We start from the raw sequence: 25,407 nt of genomic DNA, 5'->3' as shown, positions 1-25,407 counted from the left end.
TGTAAACATTTGGCTTAAATCGGAATTATAAAATTAAGAAAAGTAAAGAAAAGTAAAGAACAGAAGTCTGAATTTAAAATGGGTTTCTTAAGGTTTATGCAACATTTACCCTTTAAAGCTGTAAAGTTAGCAAAATTGAACTACCGAATAGCCAATGTTCAGGCTACGCAATACTCAAAGGTTAGTAAATAGCTGATGTGCCAGCCACGAGCAAAAAAAAAATATGTTAGTGATAACTGATGTGCTAGCTACGGGAAAGTGAAAAATTAGTTAATAGCTTATGTGCGAGCCATGCAGTTGTGAAGAGTCCGTAAATAGCTGATGTGCCAGCTACATGCATGTTAAGGGAAAGTAAAGAGTTAGTGATGATTTAGTAAATAGCCGGTGCACAGGCTATAAGTTAGTGAAGATTTAAGATAGCCATTGTGTAAGCTGCCTAATTCGTAACCGTTGCGTAGGTTTTGAATAATGTGGACCGTTGTGTGGGTCAACGAACAAGACCATTATGTAGGACGAAAATATTATCATGGCCGTTGTGTAGGCTATCCAATTCATAACTGTTGCGTAAGTTACGAGCTTCATAGACCCTTGTGTAGGTCAACGAATATGACCGTTGTGTTGGTCAAAAAGATTTTCATAGCCGTTACGTAAGCTATCCAATTTCATAACCGTTGTGTAAGTTATAAGCTTCGTAGACCGTTGCATAGGTCAACAAATATGATCATTATGTTAGTCAAAGATATTTTTTAGCCGTTGCGTAGGCTATCCAATTTCATAACTGTTGTGTAAGTTATGAGTACCATTGACTTTTGTATGAGCCAATGAATAAGACCATTAAGTAGGTCATAATATTTCCATATACAGATTTTCCATATTATTTTGTATGATTCGGAATGTTCCAAAAGTAAATCAAAAGATGTCGTGTATATGAATACCCCTAATTTTTTAGAGACAACATGTATGCATGGATATGTGTGAGTGTAAGAACATTGCCCCCAATAGGTTGTCGTTGATGATTCAAATGATCTTTCATTCAGTTTTTTTTTCTTACTTCAAAAGTCTTGACAGATTATCTTCACGCCGCATATATCATTTACTTGCCATGAAATCTTTATTGGTAGCTCAAAATAAGAAATGATATAATTCTTTAAAGTAAAATTGCGCGATAATAGATCTTTCAATGTTGTTTCACCTCATTGTCTTGGGCAAATTTTTTATATTGATCTTTATCTAAGCCGCCCTTTTGCGGGTTTTCAGCTTAGTCAATTTGTGTGCTCTAATTTTTGCCCGAGTCGCCCTTTGCGGGTTTTCAACTTGACGAGCTGCTCTAATTTTTGCTCGAGCCGTCCTTTGCTGGTTTTCGGCTCGATGAGCTTTTGTTTCATTTTATTTTTGTTCACTCTTTTTTTTTGCTTGAGCCGCCTACAGAGGTTTTCGACTCAACGAGATTTGCTCTAATTTTTGCTTGAGCCGCCCTCTTTTGGTTTTCAACTCAACGAGCTGCTCTAATTTTTGCTCGAGTCGCCCTTTGCGGATTTTCAACTCGACGAGCGTTTATTTTATTAATTTTTTTTTCTTTTTATTAATGAGGGAAAATATGCTCAATGATGAAATTTATGATGTAACGGATGACAAAGGAAAAAAAATCAGGTTTGGCAAGATTTTGAATGAAGTAAGTTTAAATTAGAAATTTGGAGGGGTGGATATTTCATGAGGTAAATTTGTTCGGATAGATGAATGTATGAAAATGATTTTTTTTTTAATTAACTAGACTTGAACTCAATGATTAATGCATAATACAATACTAAATTAAATGCACTCATATTTAAATATCAATTTGATATGTTTGATAGACTTGAAATTTGGAGGGGGTGGATATTTCATGAGGTGACTTATTTGTTCTAAGTCTTCCCTGATTAATGCATAATACAATACTAAATTAAATGCACTCATATTTAAATATCAATTTGATATGTTTATTTCATTTAATAAGGGTACAATGTTTTAGCAATTTGCACAACCTGTTATTAGTTTGCCCATAAGGGTTTTCAAACTAAATATTTTCTCTCAATCCCTAACTTTTGCCTAAGTTGCTGTTGGATGTAGCAGCCTAGCGGGATAAAGCACACTCTCACTTAAACATAGTATTTCTTCAACCTATCCAGGTTGATTGGTTCAGTGAATTCATTGCCTTCCACATATGATAGCTTGACAGCTCCTTTTGAGAGGATCTTTTTGACTAAGTATGGACCTTCCTAGTTAGGTTGAAATTTTCCTCTTGGGTCAAATGGAATTGGTCTCGATTGCTTCAACACCAAATCGCCTGTTTTTATTTTGCTTATTTTGACCTTCTTGTTGAAAGTTCTGGCAATTCGCCTTTGGTACATGTGGTTATTGAACATTGCTCGCGTTCTTTTCTCGTCCAATGCAGCCAATTGTTCATATCTTGCTCTAGCCCATTCGTATTCTGGGACTTGAGCCTCCAACACCACCCTAAGTGATTGTAATTCAACCTCAACAGGCAAGACAGCCTCCATTCCATATACTAAGGAGTATGGGGTTGCACCAGTTGACGTGCTTGCTGTTCTTCTGTACCCGTGTAAGGCGTATGGTAATTTCTTTGACCAATCTCTGTATGTCTCCACCATTTTAGCGAGAATCTTTTTAACATTTTTATTCGCCGCTTCCACTGCTCCATTAGCTTGAGGCCTATACGGTGAAGACTTATGGTGCTCGATCCCATTTTCACGCAATAGTTGTTTCACTTCTGCTTGAAATTGTACTCCATTGTCGCTCACAATATGGTGTGGAATCCCATATCTACATATTAAGTGAGTTTCAATGAATTCAGCCATTTGTTTTGCCCCCAATATCTTGTAGGATTCAGCTTCCACCCATCTTGTAAAGTAATCTATGGCAACCACGATGAATTCGTGACCATTTGATGCGGTCGGGTGAATTTTTCCAATAATATCGATTCCCCAAGCAGAGAAGGGCCATGGCGAAGTAAGACTATGCAATTCTGATGGCGGAATATGGCTTAGATCCCCATGAATTTGACAGTTATGGCACCTTCGAAAGAAATGGATGCAATCGGCTTCCATCGTCAACCAAAAATATCCTTATCACATGATTTTACGAGATAATTCCTTACCGTTCATATGAGGTCCACAAACACCCGAATGAGCTTCCTCCATAAGTTGTTTGGCTTTTTCTTCATCTATGCACAACAGGTGTAAGTCATGATGACGTTTATATAGTTTTCCATGTAATAAGAAAAATTGTTGAGCCAATTTCTGAATCAAATTTCTATTCTTTGTGGTAGCATCTACTGGATAATGTTTATCTTGCATGAACCTCAAAATATCATGAAACCAAGGCTTTTCATCTTGCGTGATGTCTAATATTCGTGCACCTTGAAAGCATGGAACCTTACTCCTTACCATTACTAGTGGCTTGACAAACAATCTTCCAAGATCGTCCCATACTGAAGTTAATCCAGCTAAAGCATCAGCTATCTGGTTTTCTTCCCTAGGGATATATTTGAATTCAGCTACATCAAAATGTGTCTTGAGAACTTCAGTATATTGGAGATAGGGTTTTAATTTTTCTTCTTTTATTTCCCACTCCTTTCTCACTTGTTTTATTACTAGACTGGAATCTCCAAAAATTTCTGCATGTTTGATTCCTATTGATATCAATGATTCCAATCCAAAAATACAAGATTCGTATTCAGACATGTTGTTGGTGGCCCAAAAATCTAGCCTTTTGGATAATGGCATCCATTCACCTTCTGGGGAAACCAAAATGACGCCAATACCAGCTCCACTTTTATTTGCAGCACCATCGAAGTACATTTTCCACTTTCCAATATCTATTAGTCTAATGTCTTCATTTGGGAAGGAAAAGTCAATTACTTCACTATCATCTACTGGATTTTGTGCTAGGAAGTAAGCCACAGCTCTCCCCTTAATTACCTTCTTGGGTATGTATTGTATATCAAATTCCGACAGTAGAAGTAACCACCTCCCAAGCTTTCCTATCAGGGATGGAGTTCTGTATAAATATCGCATGGGATCAATTTTTGACACCACATCAATTTGGTAATTCATAAAATAGTGTCTTAATTTTTTAGTGAGCCACACCATTGCCAGACACATTTTCTCCATCATTGTATATCTCTATTCATTTTCACTTAGTTTTTTACTGAGATAGTGTACGGCATGCTCCACATATCCCACGTCTTCTTGTGCTAGCATAGCTCCCATTGCTTGATCCTCTATAGAAAGATACAATGTCAAAGGTTTTCGTGATTTGGGAGGCTTTAGGATCGGAGGATTAGACAAATAGTCTTTGATCTTATCGAATGCTTCTTGACACTGTTTTGTCCATATCATTGGCTGATTCTTTCTTAGCAATTTGAAAATTGGACCACACACGGTTGTTAATTTGGCTATAAATCTGCTGATATATTGCAATCTTCCTAGAAATCCTCTAACCTCATTTTCCGTCTTTGGGGCCGACATTTCTTTTATAGCTTTTTCTTTATCGGGATCAATCTTTATTCCTCTTTGGCTCACCACATATCCCAGTAATTTACAAGATCACATACCAAAAATACACTTTTTGGGATTTAGTCTAAGGTTGTATTTGATAACCCTATCTAAAAACTTTTCAAGGGCTTCAAAGTATTCCTCTTCAGACTTTGCTTTTACTACCATATCATCGACATAAATCTCCACTTCTTTATGCATCATATCATGAAATAGAGTCGTCACAGCCCGTTGGTAAGTGGCTCCTGCATTCTTTAATCCAAACGGCATAACTTTGTAGCAAAATGTTCCCCATTCAGTAATGAATGATGTCTTGGCTTTATGGATTTGGGCAGTTAGTATTTGATTGTAACCTGAAAAACCATCACAGCAAGCGTACCACAACATTTCTGCAGCTGAGTCAACCAGAACATCAATGTGAGGCAATGGAAAATCATCCTTTGGAGAGGCTTTATTGAGGTCCCTATAATCCACACACATCCTAACTTTTCCATTCTTTTTAGGTACCGAAACAATATTGGCTAGCCACTCTGGATAATCGATCACTTCAAGAAAACCTTCTTTTATTTGTTTTTCTACTTCATTTTTAACTTTTTGTGCCCATTCTGGTTTCATACGCCTAAGCTTTTGTTTGACTGGTTTAACATGGTCATGTGTTGGAATGTAATGTTGAGCAATATCTCGATCTATTCCTGGCATATCTTCATAAGTCCATGCAAAAGCTATTTCTTTTTCTTTTAAAATTCTCTCATGTCTCTCTCTAAATTCAGGAGTGCAATTGCCACCTAAGAGTATTTCCCTAGGATTTTCAATTGTACCCAAATTAAATGAAATGTCTTACATAGAATTGATATGAAATATGCTATGCAAATAATCTAATGCGCAAATGCTTCCATCAGGAAAAACATCAAACAAATAAACGAAGTTTGCGTTTATTGCATTAAACTTGAAAAGGAATACATCATTGTCATCCATTACATCAGAAAGAAAAACATCATCCTCTAAATCAAGAGGCTTGAACTTATTCATAAAACAGTCCTCCATGGAGATGGTCCCAACTTCATCTTGGATCTCGAGAGCATGGTCTAGACCAATTAACATCTTGTTAATATTCCACTTTTTCTTGGTGCAAACATCCTTGACCGCATCGTTGAAGATTTCCCATCCGGGACACTCCTTTCGCGGTATCATGTTTGCATAATTTTTTCCAGTTCCTTCTTTCACGAATATGCCTTTCTCAAATTTGCATCGCACTTTTGTGAGCATTTCTTTGGTCATAACCGAGTTCATCCTTAGTGTTTTGTCCTCAAAAATCAGGAATTGTGGGAATGCCTTGCTGATTCTTGCCTAATCCAAGGCCAGGGAAGAATTTTATATTCTTCATCATCATGGCAACTTGTGGGTCCATATAGTCTTCATATATCCCACCAACCAAATTAAAACCAGTGATTGGAGGGATTTCTGCTCCTAAATCCACTTTCGAGCATACTGTATCTTCCTCAGCCGAGATGGTAATAACTTCATCATTAAATGGAAATTTAATTTTCTGATGAAGGGTGGAAGGAATCCCTCCCAGAGCATGAAACCATGGTCGCCCTAGCAATAATGCGTAGCTGATTGGTATATCCACCACCATAAACTCCACTACAGATTCAATGGGTCTTACTTTAATGATTGTCTTGAAGGTTCCTTCTACTTGTCTCCTAGACTCATCATATCCCCTTATGATTAACTCCGTTTTCTGTAAGTCATCTTTGGTCATTCCCAACTTTGGTAGTACTTTCAATGGACATACATTTAATGCTGAACTATCATCCACCATGACTCTAGGAACGATTCTCCCTTTTGTTTCCACTTGAATGTGCAAAGCTCGAGTGTGATTTCTATCTTCAGATGTAAGGTCTTTATCAGAAAAGGTTACATCTTTGCTTTCTTTTACTAAGTGGACCATGTCTTGCAGAGTAGAGTTGACATCTATCTTCATACTTGCAAGTGCTTCGAACATTGCATCTCTTTGAGTCTTAGACGCGACCAACAAATCCCATACAGTAGCATTTTCTTTAGTGTGTCTTAGTTGTCTCAACACTGAATCTTCCTCAGACTCTTTTGTTGTATCTCCCGCAAGCTCTTTTTCTTCGTTATAGAAGCGGCCACTACGAGTGATTGGTTTCACAGTTTCAGTCCATAAATCTTCAATTTGTTCCAAACATTCAAATTATGGTGATATATTTTCACACTCATTTTCTAACGTTTCCCAAAAATCAAAAGGTACAAGATATCCAGAATCAGGTGTTCCTCTAACCATGTTAACAACTAGATTTTGATCATCTTTCATAATTTGAAAAGATGGCTTCTTTCCATGTTGGTCCTTGTTTGGAGAGCACCACCTCCTTTTAAAAGCCTCATATGCTTCATCCCGACCAATTACGGACATCGGAAGGGGTTTATATGGTGTGACTCTAATGGAGCTTAAGATGGTCTTCTCGTTCGTGACATCAGTTGAGAGCATATAAATGCCCGGCACAGCCTGATGATTTCCATTATTGTTATTTTGGTGGTTGGGCAAAGGATTGTGTCTAGTTGAAGGTCTGTTTGGGTCATCGGGGTTAGGAATCTTGCCAGAATTGATGAGATCCTGTAAGGCGTCTCGAAGCTTGTAACAGGTGTTTGTGTCATGTCCGATTTGTTGGTGGTACAAACATTTCAAGTTTGGATTGAAACTTGGTGACACTTTGGGTGGTAAAGGTTTCAGGTCTAAGGGTTTAATGAGATTCCTCTTTTTAAGATCCTCAAAGACTTTTGACATGGGAAGCTTAAAGTTAGAGTACCTTCGAGATGGATTGTTTAGTGCTTTTACATCGGAAAATTTTGGATGAGGTGTTTGGATTTGAGGTAATATTCACTACTAGAAAACACTGTTTTAGCGACGGATTTTAGTGACGGACTCTAAATCCGTCGCTAAAACAGTAATTTTGCGACATAATTTCAATTGGTCGTTATTGTACTTAGAGGTAAGGCGGGAGTGATCCCGCCAAATTGGCGACGGATTATCTGTCATTAATCCGTCTCCAATTTGGCGGGCTTTGGAGGGAAAATATTTTCAGCCAAAATTAGCGACGGATTTTAACATCCGTCGCTAATGTTGGCTGATTTAGAAACGAATCGTTTCATTTGTTGATTTAGCGACGAATATTGTCATCCGTCGCTAAATATTTGCGACGGATGCTTTAGTCCGTCGCTAAATCAACAGATGAAACGAATCGTTTCATTTAGTTCTAATTTAGCGACGGAAAATCCGTCGCTAAATTAGAACTATATCTTCTCCAGCAGAGCCCTTTCTTTTCCATTTTCTTTCTTTTATAACAAAACCGTTCCCGCCGCCGCACCCCTCCTCTCTGCAAATTCTGACCGCCGCCGCCGCTCCCCTCCACTCCTCTTCCTATTTTCACGTTGGGTCATCAGTGGGTTCGTTTCCCTCTGTTTTTTTGGCGTTTTTTGTGCGTTTTTTTGGCTGCCCTCCACTGCTGTCCGCTGCCGTCCGCCCACTACCACCACCGTTGCCGGCGCCAATCTCCCGTGCTGCTCCTCCGGTTAGTAATTGTTTTTCTTTATTTAATATGTTAATTGCTGGATTCTAAATTAGTTTAGCTAATTATTAAATTAGATTTGATTATATATTAGATTATAAACTAGGTTAGTGGATTGTAAAATTAGATTATTAGGTTAATCTAATTAGATTTTAGATTATTTAATTAGGTTAATTCAGTTTATTAGATTATTATTTAATGTAGGTTAAATTAATTTAAAATTATGTTAGTTAATTAGTGTAATTACAATTAGGGTTTATATTAATTAGAATAAATATAATTGTTAATATAATTTTAGTTTAAATAATATATATATATATATTAATTGATAGTATTTAGGTTAATTGTTAGGTTAAATTAGATTAAATGTAGTTAATTTGTATTAATTTATTAAATATTTTATAATTGTGTAATTAGTATTAATTGTAAGCATTTTTATTAATTGTTAGATAAATTAGATTATTAATTAGTTAATTGTTTTAGTTTAATTTAAAATATATCAGTTCATTAATTTATTAGATGATATTAGTTAAATGGCGTAATTAACGTATTAAATGTTAATTCCAGTGTAATTGTATTGTGGTTTTGGTTTGCACGTTTTGTAAATTGCTTGCAGAACTTCCCTGAAAAATGGGTGATGCTCATTTTTATGGGAAGTGCTGCCCAATTGTTTTTAGAAAATGAATGTTTTTATTAATTATATAATAACAAAATAGTGAAACTGATTGCGTGATAGGTTTGCTAGCTTTTGTTGGTTGCATCGGTCCGATATTTCACATCGATTATTTTTATCTTTTGCGGTTCTGCTCTGCAACAAGTAAGTAATGTTATTATTTCAATTTTTGTTTTAATTTATAATCAGTTAATTTATAAGCTGTTTAAACCTAAAATGACCTCGATTTTATTCCCACCGAATAAAATCGTAAACCTAGCCGTAGAGTTCCCGTCCCGTGTGTTCAAGCGATTGAATGACACGGGATTGTACAGTTTGTACAGTTCGCAAAACTGGTCCTCCCGTAACTCGATCACGAAAATTATATATGTCTAGTAGCGGTAGAAAAATATTCGGTTGTTTTCCAGCGTTTGTTCTCCGGGTGGATGTATAGTATATGTTATGTAACGCTTATTCCTCGTGGAATATATAATTAGCGTTACACCATATATGCTAAATATCGCACTGAAGGAGAACGACGCCAAGAGGGCTGCCGAATATTTTTTCCGTTGCTAGGCATATATCGTGGCCGAGTTAAGGGGCGCCAGTTTTGCGAATGGGATAGGTCCATACCTTTTAAGCAGTCAATTACATTGACTTTGCTATTTACGAGCGAAAACCCCTCCTAATTATCCGTGCTACAGAAATGGATACAGACCGAAGTTGGATGTATAGACGGCTCCAGGGCGGGTTGCTATACCCAGGCTTTACCGAGCGCGCGCAAGAGTTTGTTAATTTCGCTTTACGCCATCCCGCGTGTATGAGTGGACCCCAGATTAAATGCCCTTGCCCTAAGACAAGATGTAAAAATACGAGTTATCGAGACGTCGAAACGGTGAAACTACACATTCTGCAGAAAGGGTTTGTGGCAGATTATCAAGTGTGGGTTTTTCATGGGGAGGGAAATGTTTTAAATCCCCGTCCCGTTGCACAGCTACCGGAGTATGACGTTGACATCGAAAATGAGGGGGGAGACGACTTCAACTCCGTTCAGAGAATGGTTATCGATGCTGCCGGTAGGGGTGTAAATGAACCGAGCCGAGCCGAGCTTTGGAGTGTTCATGTTCGGCTCATTTAGCGAAGAAGGTGTTCATGTTCGGTTCATGTTCAGTCGAGCTTTGAACAGAGTGTTCATGTTCGGTTCGTTTAAATTTTATAGTGTTCATGTTCGGTTCGTGTTCAGCTCGTGTTCGTTTAACCGCTAAACGAACAAGTTCACGAACGAGCTCGATAAGTACTAAACGAGCTCGTTCACGAACAAGCTCGCGAACGAACTCGATAAGTACTAAACGAGCTCGTTTGTGAGCCCGCTCGTTTAGTGTATAAACGAACGAACACGAAATTTTAAACGAACAAACACGAATATGAGCTGAATAAATTAAAAACAATCTAATCGAACTCGTTCACGAATATGAGCTGAATAAATTAGAAACATAATTATACAAATTAATCTAGATTTGAATTAGTTCACGAACACCTAATCGAGTTTCTAAACGAGCTTGTTCGTGAACTATATACGAGCTCGTTCACGAACTTGTTTACGAACTCTTAGTCGAGCTCGTTCACGAGCTTGTTCATGAACTCTTATTCGAGCTGTTCGCGAACATAAACGAGCCGAACACCACTATGTTCATGTTCGGCTCGTTTATATTATCGAACATAAAATCAAGTTCGAGCTCAGTTCGTTTAGAATACGAACGAACATGGACCGAGCTCTTGTCGAGCCGAACACCGAGCTGCTCGCGAACAGCTCGGTTCATTTACACCCCTAGCTGCCGGTCCAGAAGTAGTGTTCACGGAGGAGGAACCGAATAACGAAGCTAAACATTTTTATGATATGATGCGTGCGGCCGAAGAACCTGTATTCCCCGGTAATAGCAAACACTCTCCGTTATCTGCGGCTGTTAAAATGTTGGACATCAAATGTCGTCACAGTGGCTCAGTAGCTTTAGTAGATGATGTGACCGAATTTATACAAGAGCTACTCCCAGAGGAGAACAAGATGCCAAAGAACTTTGCCGAAATAAAGAAGATGGTTACAGGTCTTGGGTTGCCGGTCGAAGTTATCGATTGCTGTTTGCGCAACTGCATGATTTACTAGGGGTCAGACGTGGATTTAACGCGATGTAAAATTTGCGATCACGAACGGTGGAAACCGCCCCCTAAAGGAAATTCTATGAAAAGGAGAGTTAACGTCCCTTATAGGAAAATGTTTTATTTTCGTATAACTCCGAGACTGCAGAGACTGTACGCTTCTAAAGCCACCGCCAAGCATATGACGTGGCACGCAGAACACGAAATGGTTGATGGAAAGATGTGTCACCCGTCAGACTCCCCAGCATGGAAACATTTTAGTGAATTGCATACAGAGTTTGCGGAAGAAGTTCGAAATATTAGACTAGGCCTGTGTACTGATGGGTTTCAACCATTTGGGGCCTTCGGGCAGAATTATTCATCATGGCCAGTAATTTTGACACCCTACAATCTCCCCCCAGGGATGTGTATGAAAGATGAGTTCATGTTTTTAACTGTTATTGTCCCTGGGCCTCAAAATCCTAAACCTCAAATGGATATTTTCCTGCAGCCGTTGATAGCTGAGCTGAACCACTTGTGGGAATTTGGAGTCCAGACATTTGATGTGCACAGGCGACAAAATTTCCAATTGAAAGCGGAACTTATGTGGACGATTAATGATTTTCCCGCTTATTCTATGTTATCTGGCTGGAGCACATCTGGGAGACTAGCTTGCCCACACTGCATGGAAAATACAGATGCTTTCACGCTTAAAGGGAGTAGAAAACAGTCGTGGTTTGATTGCCACAGGAAGTTCTTGACTCGTGGTCACATATACCGGCGTAATACCACTGATTTCTGAAAAGGAAAAACCGTAAATAAAGAATTCAGTCGGCCGAAAACCGGTGAAGAATTGTTGGCAGAGGTGGACCATTTGGGGTTTATGAAGGCATATGAAATTGGGGCTGGGACAAATAATGCGGCGAAGTCGACAGATTATGGTTGGAATAAAAAAAGCATCTTCTGGGATTTGCCGTATTGGAAAACGAATCTCATTCATCACAATCTCGATGTCATGCACATTGAGAAAAATGTATTCGACAACATTTTCAATACTGTACTAAATGATCCCGGGAAAACAAAAGACCATGCAAAATCTAGAGAAGAGTTGAATGACATATGTGATCGGCCTGAGTTAGCAAAAGACCCGATTACTGGGAGATTTCCAAAGGCGCTGTATGCTTTGGATAAGGACTGAAAAAAAGCTTTTCTTGAGTGGATTAAGTTAATAAGGTTTCCAGATGGCTACGCGTCCAACTTGTCCAGATGTGTCGATACAGTCGGTCTGAAAATGCATGGAATGAAAAGTCACGACTCCCACATTTTTATGCAAAGACTTCTGCCAATCGCTCTCCGTGAGCTATTACCGAAGGAAGTGTGGGAGCCTTTAACATAGTTGAGTATCTTCTTTCGTGAGTTAACTTCCACGTCTCTAAAAGAGAAAGATCTAGATCGTATGAGGCTGGAAATCCCAAAGATATTATGCAAGCTGGAGCGTATTTTTCCGCCCAGCTTTTTTGACTCCATGGAACATCTACCTGTACATCTTCCGTACGAAGCTATGATTGCGGGTCCGGTTCAGTATCGCTGGATGTATCCATTTGAAAGGTAATGTCACTGAAGTTTCTCAATTCTGTGTATCAGTATATTAACATGTAATATATACTAATTATGACTTGTGGAATCAGATATTTGAGAAAACTGAAAAAAAAAAGTCGGCAATAAAGGGAAGGTGGAAGGAAGCATCAGTAGCGGATACTTGAATGAAGAAACCGCAAAATTTGCAGCTTATTACTTTTCAGAAGGTGACCCAATGGTGCCTGAGCGGCTGCAAAGGAATGAAGTTTGTGACATTCAAGTCGACGACGATGTAAACAGACTATCTATTTTCAAGCCGCACGGGCAATCAGTGGGTGCGTGTCGCGAGAGATATCTTGAAGAAGCTGAGATTGTTGCTGCCCGGACATATGTTCTGTTGAATTGTTCAGAAATTGAAAATTACAGAGAGTAAGCTTTAATACAGCTGTCAATGTAATAATAATAATTATTCAGGTTCTAATTATTGTTATCTTCTTCACTAAAGGGTCTTCGAGGGCGAGTTGCGTAGAGGAAACCCCGAAATCAGCACCTCGCAAATTGAAGCGAAGTTCGAGAGTGACTTTGCCTTCTGGTTCGAACAATATGTAAGTATTTTACAAAATATTTTTTGATTTTGTTCAATAAAAAGTCTCGATTTATAATAAACTTTAACGCTACAGGTGCAAGATCCAACTGTCTGTACCAATCCATTCATTCTTAGTCTCGCTAAAGGACCTCTTAGATCAGTCAGAACATTTAAGGGGTATCGTGTAAACGGATACAAGTTTCAGACTCAAGCTTATGGGGAGGAACAACTTACGATGAATAGTGGAGTGTGCGTGAAGGGAACTCAATATGTTGATAGCGAAAATGACTTTTATGGAGTTCTGACCGACATAATTGAGTTAGAGTATTCAGCGCTTCCAATGAAGACGACTGTCTTATTTAAATGCGAGTGGTTCGACCCAGCGCCAAATTCCGTGACAATTAGTAACAAAAAATATAACATGGTTGATATTAATAACAGAAAGAGATACAATAAGTATGAACCATTCATCTTAGCCGAACAGGCCGACCAAGTTAATTACCTGCCATATCCGAGTAAAAGAAGGGATAAATTACATTGGTGGGCAGTTTGTAGGATAAAGGCGCGTTCGGAACTTGACATGCCCGATGGGATTATCTCGGCCTTTCAAGATGAGATAGAAGAAAATCCTCTTGTTGTTGCAACGGACGACAATCCGACATGTTTGGCTGATCAAAATGGAGTAGCTGAAGAAGATGCGTTGTTCGTGCCTCCTGAAGAAGAAACAGAATTAGATGAGTTCATCGCAACCTCATCAGACGAAGATGAAAGCGAAGAACTTTAGTTGTGTACAGTAGATTTTATGTATTAATTAGATTGTTTCTTAATTATACTTATGTTTCTGAATTATATTATTCAAGTGTACTTTTTGAATTTGAATTCATATTAATTATTTGTTATATGTTTCACGTATGAATGTATAATTGTTGATATAATATGTTGTCTAGTTGTGGAACAATTAAGCTTGACATGTTTACAGGTATGAGAGGAAGAGGCTCAGGCAGAGGTTGAGGCCGGGGATCAGGCCGAGGACGTGGACAGGGAGACCCTACCGAGCCTGATGTCAAGGAGCAGCAGCAGGGGCAGGCTGAAGGACCTGTTCAGCCTCTGCAGCAGCGTGAGCCTGGTGAGCCAGCAGCTATTCTAGACGACCAGGGTAGGGCGATGGTTCGCCCGGACCGTAGCAGGTTACAGCATAATTTTTTAATTTTTGTATATTGTAATATGTAATTAAATGTGTATTGAAAGTAAATTATGCTTATTAAATCACAGGACATTGTTGCTGGACTCTGGGCCTTTTTCTAGGGCTATACGAGACATTTTCAGACAATGCTGGTTCGAGACTGGATCAACATGGCGCTTTCTGACAGCGGACCAGAGAGAGTTCTATTTTCAAGAATTTTAGGTAATTAAATTTTCAGTTTCCTATATTTAAGTTGTGATTTTTGTGAATTAAATGCTAACTCGCAACTCATGTTATTACTTTTGCAGAAAACGTTTTGGTGGGATACGTAGGCCTACAGCGAGGGGCTCATCAGACAGGTCTTTATGACCCACGCAGCCACTCGGTACAAAGATAATATCCACAAAATGAAGAAGTTGAAAGCTAAGCACACATCTGTGAACCAGGAAATCTGGGACGCCTGGAATGCTTTTTGGGACACAGAGAAGGAGAAGAAAAAGTCAGAGACAGCCCGGGCAAACCGGATGAGCGAGCCGGCAGGTGCTGGTACTGGACCTGTCCGCCATAACGGGGGATCTCGCTCCGCAATCAAGCATATGGATGTGATGGTTTGTCTCTAAATTCAGTAATTAAAAATGTATTTGGTTTTAATTTAATACTAATGAAATTGTATTTTTCTGACAGGCTAAGGAGCTCGGCCGGGAGCCGACTGCGACGGAGCTGTACAGTCGCCTTCACTCAACGAAGGCTGACAAGAAGCCGGTCGACAAGCGGGCTCAAGACATGACTGTAAGTCGCACAGTATTTGTTGGCTGTGTTATATTGTAATTTATTTGCAGGACTTCCCTAAAAAATGGGTGATGTTGATATTATAGCGGAAATGCTGCCGAAATTTCGTTAGAAATTAGGATTATCTAATTTAATATATTTTTTTATTTGTTATAAAGCTAAATTAATATGTTTGTTTATAACTGTTTTGTAGGATGCCATCGCTCAGAGGCTCGCTGCCGCGACACAGTCGCAGACCGGAGAGGGTAGCTCTGCAAGTCCAGCGGAGGTGAACGAGACCCAGCTGTTTCTAGACATTGAGGGCGTCAACAAGAAGCACTGGGTGTACGGTCTGGGTTCGGCGAGCAGCAGATATGCAGGCCCGAGCAGCAGGCCGCAGCGAGGTAGCTCTTCCAGGACGTCGCAGCAGACAGAAGAGGAGATTGATCGCCGTGTTCAGGCCGGCATTCAAGAGGGTCTGCGGGAGGTTGAGCAGAGGCTAGCAGAGAAGCAGAGACAAGAGTTGGCGGAGCAGCTGGCGGCTGCGCGGCGTGAGCAGCAGGAAAGCATGGCCCAGCTTATCCGTGAGGAGGTCGCGAGACTGATGCCTACTCTTCCTGCAGAGTATCGATCACAGTTCCCCCCTCCTCCGCCAGACGGCGACGACACTACAGATTTGTAGTCTTGTTCTAGTTAACTTTTCGAACAAATTGTGGGTTTTTTCTTTCAGATGTTATATGTATACTTTAATATTACTTATATATATATATATATATTCAGTGTTTGTTTCAATTTATTGTGATTTATGAACGTATTAATGTTACTGTATTTAGTAGGTGTAAAACGACAGAAATAAACGTAAAAATCGGCTGAAAACAGCAAATTTCTGCCAAAAAAGCAGTGCAATTGGCGACGGAATTAATTAAATAGCGACGGATATATCCATCGCTAAGTGTGCCATTTCTGAGACAGAAATGGCACCATTAGCGACGGATATATCCGTCGCTATTTTATTTAATCCGTCGCCAATTTGTCTCAGGATCGGTCTCATCCTGAGACAAATTGGCGACAGATCTGGCAAAATTAGTGACGGATATTCCGTCGCTAATTTTGCCACGAAATTGAAGAATGGTCGCAAATTCTTTTGCGACAATTCTTGTGGCGACGGAAAGAGTCCGTCGCTATTCCGTCGCTAACCCACGTTAGCGACGGAAATAGGGCCTTTAGCGACGGATAATTCCGTCGCTAAAAGGCTGTTTTCTAGTAGTGATTGGTACCCTTTCTATTATTATTATTGAAGCCCCCGTATACCTTATTTCTTTCCTTTATTACCTTTTCAGCCTGAAGTCCAGAATCACAAAGGTCCCTAAATTTTTTAAAGGGAAAACATGCTATCTCTTTCTTGATAGCAGGTAACGATCCGTTTATCATAAGGTGGATTTGATCTTTTTCACCAATTTGATTTTTCAGCTGGGAGGCTTTTTGTAACCATCTTCTGAAATAATCCATGAATGATTCATCAGCCTTTTGGGTTGTTGCTTGCAAATCCATTAAAGTAACCTCGATGTAGGAGGTATAATCATACCTCTTCACAAATTGAGCTATCATTTCTCTCCAATCGCTTCTCACAGCCCGACTCAGTCCGTAATACCATTCCAAAATTGGTCCTTCTATAGACAGAGAAAATAAACTCCATATGGCATCTTCATCAGCACTTGTAGTATCCATATGAGTTTTGAAATATTTGAGATGGCTAATGCAGCAACCGACCCCATTATATTTTTTTTTATGTCGGGATACTTGAATTTTTCCGGTAATCAACTCGGAGGGACTAAGCTTAGATCATCAAGGTCAAAAGCTTCTTTCTTTTTGCCTGCCATATGAGTCTTCAATTTTTCAAGCTCCTTCGTGATCTTTTCTATCTCAGGATTGGCTTGGACTGGATTAACGACTACTTCAACAGGTCGTTTTTCTCTAAATATTTGTTCCCAAACTTCTCCTTTGTAAGCCATGACATCTTGGTTCATTGTTTTAGAAGGATTTGAATTAGCTGCCGGAGATGATTCAATAGTTACACTGGAAGGTTCGACATGAGCTTTTCCCTTTATTAGCCTTAAAGCCTCTAAAATTGGAGCTAACTTAGCATCAAGAGTATTCTCAATTATCTTTTCCAGTTCTTCCCTTAACATAGGTTCAGTTTCATGGCTAAGATATGATTGTACTCCTTGCGATTGTGGATTTTGAGCCATTTGTGCTTGTTTGACTGGCGTTTCGAAATTGATTTCAATGGGTTTAGATAATCTGTCTAGACGCTTTCCGTGTCCAGACCAAGCAACTCATTTTGGTGACTGTTTGCTTCTTTTATACTGAGTAGTGCGAGGCAACTTTGGGGGCGCAATGATGGTTCCTAAATAAATATGATGCATGATTAGAACATTGCAATGACGTGCTCATTATACTAGATGCATGAATAGGATACTGAACATAAATGGGTGATATGCCAAATATGATATGCTAATGCATGAGGTGCATGAGGTGCATGATGTATCGACTTTGACATTCCTAAACAATCATACAAAAGAATGTCTATACTCGGTCCAGTTAGCACTTATGTTCCCCTTTTATCCTTACCATAAAAGGACATAAGGATAAGACTCTAAAGGAAAGTGTCTAGTTATTCCTATGTGAATTTAGGGCATAAAAAGGTTAACTCGTATATATTCAAATAGCAAACGATGGATATTTTTAAAATTATTTCCGATTTCCCCAGTGGAGTCGCCACTGTGATGACCGCATGCGTTTTTAAGGTCGCATTTTCATTTTTAATGCAAGCTCACACGATTTTGGCAAATTTCGTATAATACAAATGAATTGTGAAAAATAAATATGGAGTCGCCACCCGGGGTTAACCGGGAATGAAAAGACGGTTAAAGCATTATAACCATCTTCACTTCTTCAGAGATTCGGGTTCGGAAATACTATTTTATTCAATCCATCGTTTGCTTACTGCTATTTACGAGTTAACTTTTTGATTTCTAATTCTAAGACAAAGGGGTCTCAAAACCAATATACCCTCACTGCTAATCGTATCCGAATTTAACAGGGTTAGTTTTGAGTGAAAACTTTCGCGCAGAGGTCCGGGCTTCCCTCGAAGATGACGGTACTCATTTTCGTCTATCCTAAAACAGGGTGAATGGATCATCCGTTCAATTTTGTGAGTGTGTGTAACTAGTGAAGTTAAAAATAAATAAATAAACTAAATTAAACTAAATTCATAAATAAAAGTACATATATTGTATTACGAATCTAATTGCAAAAATAAAATAAATTATAACTTTACTGCTAAAACAAAATTAAATAAAAAAAGGACTATATTTGAGCATATATAAATAAACACAAAAATATATTAAACATGGAACTAAAAGTAATGTCAATTATAATACGAATCCGTATTATAAATGACAGATAAAAAAAATATGATAAAAAAAATCTAGATTTAAATCTATATAAAAATAGATTTAAAAATAAATTAAATACAGACAAAATCAAAATAAATTATAATATGAATCTGTATTATAAGTGTGAGATAAAATAAAGTTATAAAAAGTCAGAATGGAACCCATATATAAATTAATGCAAAAATATACTGAACACTGAAATAAAAATACCCTATATTATAATAGAAATCCATATTATAAATGAGATGAAATAAATTATAATTTTTATTGAAATAAAATAAAGTTTAAAAAGGCGAGACTTGGATCTGGGTCCCCAGATGCCTACGTATCCGGTGTGCCGGAATCAAAGTCGACGTAATTCGAATGAGAATTTTTATATAAAAAAGCGAGTGTTTGAAAATTGGATTTGAGTCCCGGTTTGTGTGCCGAGATGCCTACGTACCCAGTGTACCGGGATCAAAACCCACGTAGTTCGTTTAAACTATATTTTAGAAAAATGGAAATATTTTTAGAAAAGTGGGTTTGAATCTCGGTTTGTATTCCGAGACGCCTACGTATCCGGTGTGTCGGAATCAAAACCCACGTAATTCGTTTGAACTGTAAAACATAAATTTTTAGAAAAATGGATTTGAGTCTCGGTTTGTGTTCCGAGATGCCTACGTATCCAGTGTGTCGGAATCAAAACCCACGTAATTCGTTTGAACTGTAAATGGATTAAACAGTTTGGTTTTTATTTATTTATTTTTTTTAAAAATAAAATTTAAAAGTTTATTAATTTTGATATCTTATCCAAGATACCGTTAAAATTATTTATTTATATTAAACGGAAAATGAAATCCGGAATCCTATATTTCGTTTTAATAATAATAATAATAATAATAATAATAATAATAATAATAATAATAATAATAAAAAAAAGCAAATGAAATGATAGATAAAAATCAATCATCTTGCAAAGGAGGTTGGCCATTGATGGTGTTATGTGCTGAACGCATTTTTATTTACTGAGTCCACTTAATTAACTAATATATAAGCCAATTTATTAAAGCAAAAGAAAATCATGTTTTTTATTTAATTAGCAAGACACCCTTATATGATAATAAAGCCAACAATTATAAAACAAACTCAAATGTGGTAATAAACCTAACTAAGCCATTTTTCAAATTCTCTTTCTCCTTCATCTCTTGACCTAGCCGACTCTGATCTTTCCATTTTTGCCATCTCCTTCTCAATTCAATACCTTCACTCTGTTCTTATTATTTTTTTTGTCTTAGCACCCACCACTTATTTAAATCACTAATCTCTCTCCAATTTCAAGTTCAGGATTTTCTTTTAGCCAAATAAAGAGATTAAAAAAAAAGATGGTAAGCCATGAACAACGAAGCATAAGAAATCTGTAATCTTTTGTTTTTATTTATTATTTTCTTCTATGGTTAATCTTTGATTCCTGGTTTCTTTTATTAATTTAACTTTCAAGTTTGGACCGATCCAATCAAATCGAGGTGAGCAAATTTGATGGCAGCGATTGTGCCGTGGCTCAGTGATATCGATTAGATATGAGCAAGACCGTATGGACGAGCGACTAACACCTACAAGACGGGTTCGAGGCACTAGAAGCAGAATTGGGAAGATGGAGGTACAGTGAGGATGAGGTAAGTAGTTATGTCTTTTTTTTATCTTTACTCTGTACTGTGTTGTGATGCAATTATATTGAGTTTTAGTATCTTTTGAACTCTAATTCATTTTGCAACTCATTCATTTTTAATAGGGTATCCACCCAGTTTGCTTGTTTAGAATAACTAAACGAAAACGGGTATCCACCCATTTGAAGTCACAACAACAAATATTCGATGAAAATGATATGAATTTATGCTAATAACCATTCACAGAGAAGAAAATAAGAGCATAATGTTATCTTGATGCATTAAAGAAAATGATAAGACATTGATTTTTAGAAGAACAATATACCTCTTTTCCTTTTTTTTTATGTCTGTTTTTGGCGTTGAAATGGAAATTCCAAGTGAGTGTGTTGTGGTTGGTTTCGATTCTATTCTGTGATGGATGCCCTATCACCTTTGTGTCTTGATAAGCTGTTTCTTCTAGTTGCTGCTTCAACTATTACGGAATAACTATGCCTATTTTTAACTTTGTTTTTCCTATCTGTGTTTCAGCAGCTTTCTGCTCTCTCTTTTTTTTTAATGTATTTTTCTTGTTATTTCTGCAGTGTTCCTCCCTCTTTTTAGCGTATTTTTCTTGGTGTCCTTTTTTGCAATTGGCTATGCTCCTTATATATAGGAATAGGAGATTTTCGATTTGTTATAGGAACGGTTATTAACGTCTGATTTGATGCTGAGTGAGGTTCATTTACTTGTAGATTAAGGAGCTAAAGGAAGAGAGGATTAGGTGTTGGCTGGTTGTCACGACCCATTTTCATGAATCGCGACAGGCGCTAGGGTATGTGTAATGTAGTATCAAAACCCGTAGCTAGCCTTTCAATTAACAAATAAACACATAAACCTGCAGAAAACCATTCAGCCTAAATCTAGCAGTTATAATATTCAACAGTTAATATAACATGCTTATCCAATTCCGAGTCTAAAATAGATTTATCATAAACCAATGTAAATAATATAACATGCCAAAGCAATATAACCAGTCGAACCAATCCGACAAAATAAATTATAGTAATAAAAGACGTCTAGTTACTACTGCGGTCTAAGAATAAAACAGTTTTACAGTTTATCAAAAATAAATGGAACCTCCGAGGAAAAGTAAATGCGGAGATCACCAGACTCTCTTAGATCATAACCCTGGGAAAAATTGGGAAAAAAAACGGGGTCAGATATACTGAGATGAGTTTATACCACTATCTACATTTATTAAGTGGAAAATCTTTAAAACCGTTTAAAACATTTAATAACGATATTACGAATAATAGTTGGAACCCTAATCCACAATTCTAAATAAATAACATAATCCAATAGGTCTGGTCCCGAGAGCTGAGCTACACCGAGTTACCACTGACCACACTTATACCAGAGTCCCGAGAGCTGAGCTACACCGAGTTACTCTACTTGGTCCCGAGAGCTATGCTCACACCGAGTTACCACATTACCATAATTACCTTTCCCAGATCATTACCGGTGCGCACGCAGTCCTAATGATGCCCATTAGGTAGCATGTTCCAACTAAGAGCCATAATATAAAAACAGTTTAAAATATACGTACAGTATATATATTTAATATTAAAATAACAATTTACTTAATAAAGTGGTAAATAGTAAGTACAAACTCACTGCTTGCTAATACACGTGAATAACGGCAAGCAACTAATCCTGGTTCGCCTCTGGAGTACGAACAATAGACGGGTCTAGACAAATAAAATAATTATTAAAAGCAGACCCTAACTCTAGAGAGTACTAGACACCACATAGGACTAGCACAGATAACACGTCGGAATAAAACAAACCAAATTAACACAAAAATACCCATTAGGTAATAAAGCCCAATTAATACAAGTCTATTGAGTTCTCGCTTAAAATCCAATTTATAAGTATTATTTAAAAATCTTTAAATAATAATTAGTTTTCCAAATAGTGGGTTAGCCGAGTTATCATTAACTACAAAGCTAACCTCACTTGTCGAGTGACCCAAGTCTAACCCGACTAAAAACGTTTATCAATATAAACCCGAGTTTATATTTATAAAATAATTCAATAAAATAATAATCCATTTTAAAAGCGGAACTCAATAACTTCAATTTTAACTAACCCGAGTTACATCCCAAAAATCTAACCATTTTAAGTTTATAAAAGTTTAGGGACTAAATTGCACTTTAGCCAATTAGGGACTAAACTGTACTTTAGCCAATTACGGACTAAATTGTACTTTAGCCAATTTAATATCCAAAATCCATTTAATTGCTTTTGTTTATAATTAAAATAAAATATAAAGTTACTAACCAAAAATTTAATTAAATAAGTTTTTTAAAAACATTTAGGGGCTAAATTGTAAATTAGCCAATTTATACCAATTCGAAATTCGAAGTTAATTATAATTACCCGAGTAATTATATTAGCTTAATTACAAATACCCATCGTTTTAAATATATTACTTATAACCATATCTAAATTCAAAAGTTATTATTAAACAAATTATATGGTAAAACTCAAGGAATTCATTTGTTTTAGTTAAAATAAATTGATAACCTTTATGGCTATTTAGCCATCACCATCATTTTAAAACCCAAAATCCCCGCCTAGCTCAACCTCCATTTGCAGAAACTTAAATCTCTAGAATAACTCAACCTAGGCTTCCAAACAAAACTCTCATCACGGTTTAGACAATTTCAAAATCCTCACTTACGCAACAACCACAAACGTTCAGAAATCAAATAAAGAACATCTCAATAGCCATCACCGTATTGATTCGTTTCAAAAAGACGAAGAACAATATTTCCGGAAACGATGAAATGACTTCAAACTGAGTTTATTCAACTAGCATCTAACATACCAAGTGTTTTATAACCATTAATATGAATGAATCAAAGCCAAACATCAAGAAAAGAATCGCCAGTAATATCAAAATGTCAAGAACAGTTAACTCATTTCTAAAACGGAAACCGCACGGCGAATGGAACGAGATCGATAGCGTACCGTTTGGCGTAAACGAGATAGGGAAATGTAGAGAATTGAGTCCACAACGTCTGAGATCGAACAAAATCAATTTCAATCTAGAAACGAGTAAGAACGATCTAAATTACGTAATTCCGTTCAAATGTTAAAACTGAAATCAAAAGAATTAAGGAAGCTTACCAAGGCAGCGACTTTGAAGGACGATTACAGCTTCGATACTCAGCGAATGGACAAGAGGAAAACGGCTAGGGTTAAAGGGAAATGTGATGTAGGTTTTCTGTTTAGAAATCGATCTTAAATATCGAGAGGAACTAGGTCGAAAATGAGTTGGAAGGGGGCCGGAAGCAAGGCTCGTAAGGCCTGCTATGTTCTCGAACGAGAACAGCCCATTTGGGCTTGGTTCTCGTTCGAGAACCACCTGGTCTCGTACGAGACCAGGCCTTGAATCATGATTCTCGTTCGAGAATCTCAATTTCTCGAACGGGAAATCATTAAATCCCTTTTTTTTATTTAAAAAAATTAATGGTTAAACCACAAATTAACCCACTCACGAACCAACACGAACACGACCATTAACCTCGATTTTTAATTCAAAATGATCGGAAAATTTGTCGGAAAAACGCTGAAAATTTACTGGGTATTACACTGGTGTATACAGGAAAGGGGTGTTTCAGGGCTGGAGTAAAACTGTAGCAGGCTTGAAATTGGGTTGGGGCATGAAGAGGATGTGAATATGGATATTGGCCAAGACTTGTTGGGTCCAAAGTTTATTTCTTTGTATTTTAGATTTTTTTTCTTCATTATTATATTATTAATTGTAATTTGAAACTGAAATTGATTAAATGACCAATGCATTTTGGCTCACCCTTTTATTTCAAATTTTATTAAATAATTTTTTTTGAAAAATAAAATAAAAGACAATAAATATGCAAATTAACAAAAAAATAAAATTTAATAAATAATTTGAAGTAAATCCTAATTGGTAAAGAAATTAAATCGGTCTTTGAAACTCAAATTTAATTGACTAAGAGTTCAATATTTATATTAATTTTATAATTCAAGCCTGAAAATCGAACGCTTAAAGTTATGTTTGGATTAAATAGCTAAAAATGTGAAACATTTGGATTTATTTCGTAACGTTTGTAAATTTTTGGCTTAAATCGCTAAAAGGGGAAACGTTTGGATTTGTTTCGTATCGTTTGTAAACGTTCCGCTTAAATCGCAAAAAATGTGAAACGTTTGGTATTATTCCCTAACGTTTGGATTTGTTTGTAACTTTTGTAAACGTTTGGCTTAAATCGCTAAAATGGGGAAACGTTTGGATTTGTTTCTTAAGGTTTGTAAACGTTTGGCTGAAATCGCTAAAAAGGTGAAACGTTTGGATTTGTTTCGTAACGTTTGTAAACGTTTGGCTTGAATCGCTAAAATGGGGAAACGCTTGGATTTGATTCGTAACGCTTGTAAACACTTGGATTAAATCGCTAAAATGAAGAAACGTTTGGATTTGTTTCGTAATGTTTGTAAACGTTTGGCTTAAATTGCTAAAAATGTGAAATGTTTGGTTTTTTTCCGTAATGTTTGTAAACGTTTGGCTTAAATCGCTAAAAATGTGAAACGTTTGGTTTTGTTCCGTAACATTGGTAAACGTTGGCTTAAATCGTCAAAAAGGTGAAACGTTTGGATTAGTTTCGTAACGTTTACAAACGTTTGACTTAAATCGCTAAAAAGATGAATGTTTGGTTTTGTTTCGTAACGTTTATAAACATTTGGCTTAAATCGCAAAAAAATTCGAACGTTTGGTTTTGTTTCGTAACGTTTGTAAACGTTTGGCTTAAATTGCCAAAAAGGTGAAACACTTTGATTTGTTTCTTAATGTTTAAACACGTTTGGCTTAAATTGCCAAAAATGGGGAAACGTTTGGATTTGTTTCGTAACGTTTGTAAGCGTTTGGCTTACATCGCTAAAACGGGGAAACGTTTGAATTTGTTTTGTAATGTTTGTAAATGTTTTTGCATAAATTGCTAAAAATAGGAAACATTTGGATTTGTTTCATGACGTTTGTAAACATTTGGCTTAAATCGCTAAAAAGGTGAAATGTTTGGATTTGTTTCGTAACGTATGTAAACGTTGGGCTTAAATTGCTAAAATGGAAAAACATTTGGATTTGTTTCAGAACTTTATAAACGTTTGCCTTAAATCGCTAAAAAGGGGAAACAATTGGTTTTGTTTCGTAACGTTTGTAAATGTTTGGCTTAAATTGCTAAAAAAGGGAAAC

At 37.1% G+C, this 25,407-nt stretch overlaps 2 protein-coding genes across 2 annotated transcripts; both read right to left on the bottom strand.

Moving 5' to 3' along the window:
- Nucleotides 1–3,125: 3,125 nt before the first annotated feature.
- LOC126672501 (uncharacterized) lies at nt 3,126–4,169 on the bottom strand. Its single transcript, XM_050366451.1, has one exon. The coding sequence runs from the start codon at nt 4,167–4,169 to the stop codon at nt 3,126–3,128; it is 1,044 nt and encodes a 347-aa protein (XP_050222408.1).
- A 1,690-nt stretch (nt 4,170–5,859) lies between these two features.
- LOC126672500 (uncharacterized) lies at nt 5,860–7,359 on the bottom strand. The gene is made up of 2 exons (XM_050366450.1): nt 6,803–7,359; nt 5,860–6,706 (listed from the first exon to the last, which is right to left on the bottom strand). The coding sequence occupies exons 1-2, from the start codon at nt 7,357–7,359 to the stop codon at nt 5,860–5,862; spliced, it is 1,404 nt and encodes a 467-aa protein (XP_050222407.1).
- Nucleotides 7,360–25,407: the final 18,048 nt, after the last annotated feature.

Source organism: Mercurialis annua, linkage group LG3 (assembly GCF_937616625.2).
Source record: "Mercurialis annua linkage group LG3, ddMerAnnu1.2, whole genome shotgun sequence".
Lineage (NCBI taxonomy): Eukaryota > Viridiplantae > Streptophyta > Magnoliopsida > Malpighiales > Euphorbiaceae > Mercurialis > Mercurialis annua.
This window is presented reverse-complemented; position numbering and strand designations above follow the sequence as displayed.

What these genes read in the sequence shown, in the direction of transcription:
- LOC126672500 (XM_050366450.1), bottom strand. Translation starts at nt 7,359, where the DNA reads ATGTCAAAAGTCTTTGAGGATCTTAAAAAGAGGAATCTCATTAAACCC. An exon ending in CCTTTTGATTTTTGGGAAAC is followed by an intron (nt 6,707 to 6,802) that starts GTTAGAAAATGA and finishes AATCACTCGTAG; the next exon opens with TGGCCGCTTCTATAACGAAG.
- LOC126672501 (XM_050366451.1), bottom strand. Translation starts at nt 4,169, where the DNA reads ATGGAGAAAATGTGTCTGGCAATGGTGTGGCTCACTAAAAAATTAAGA.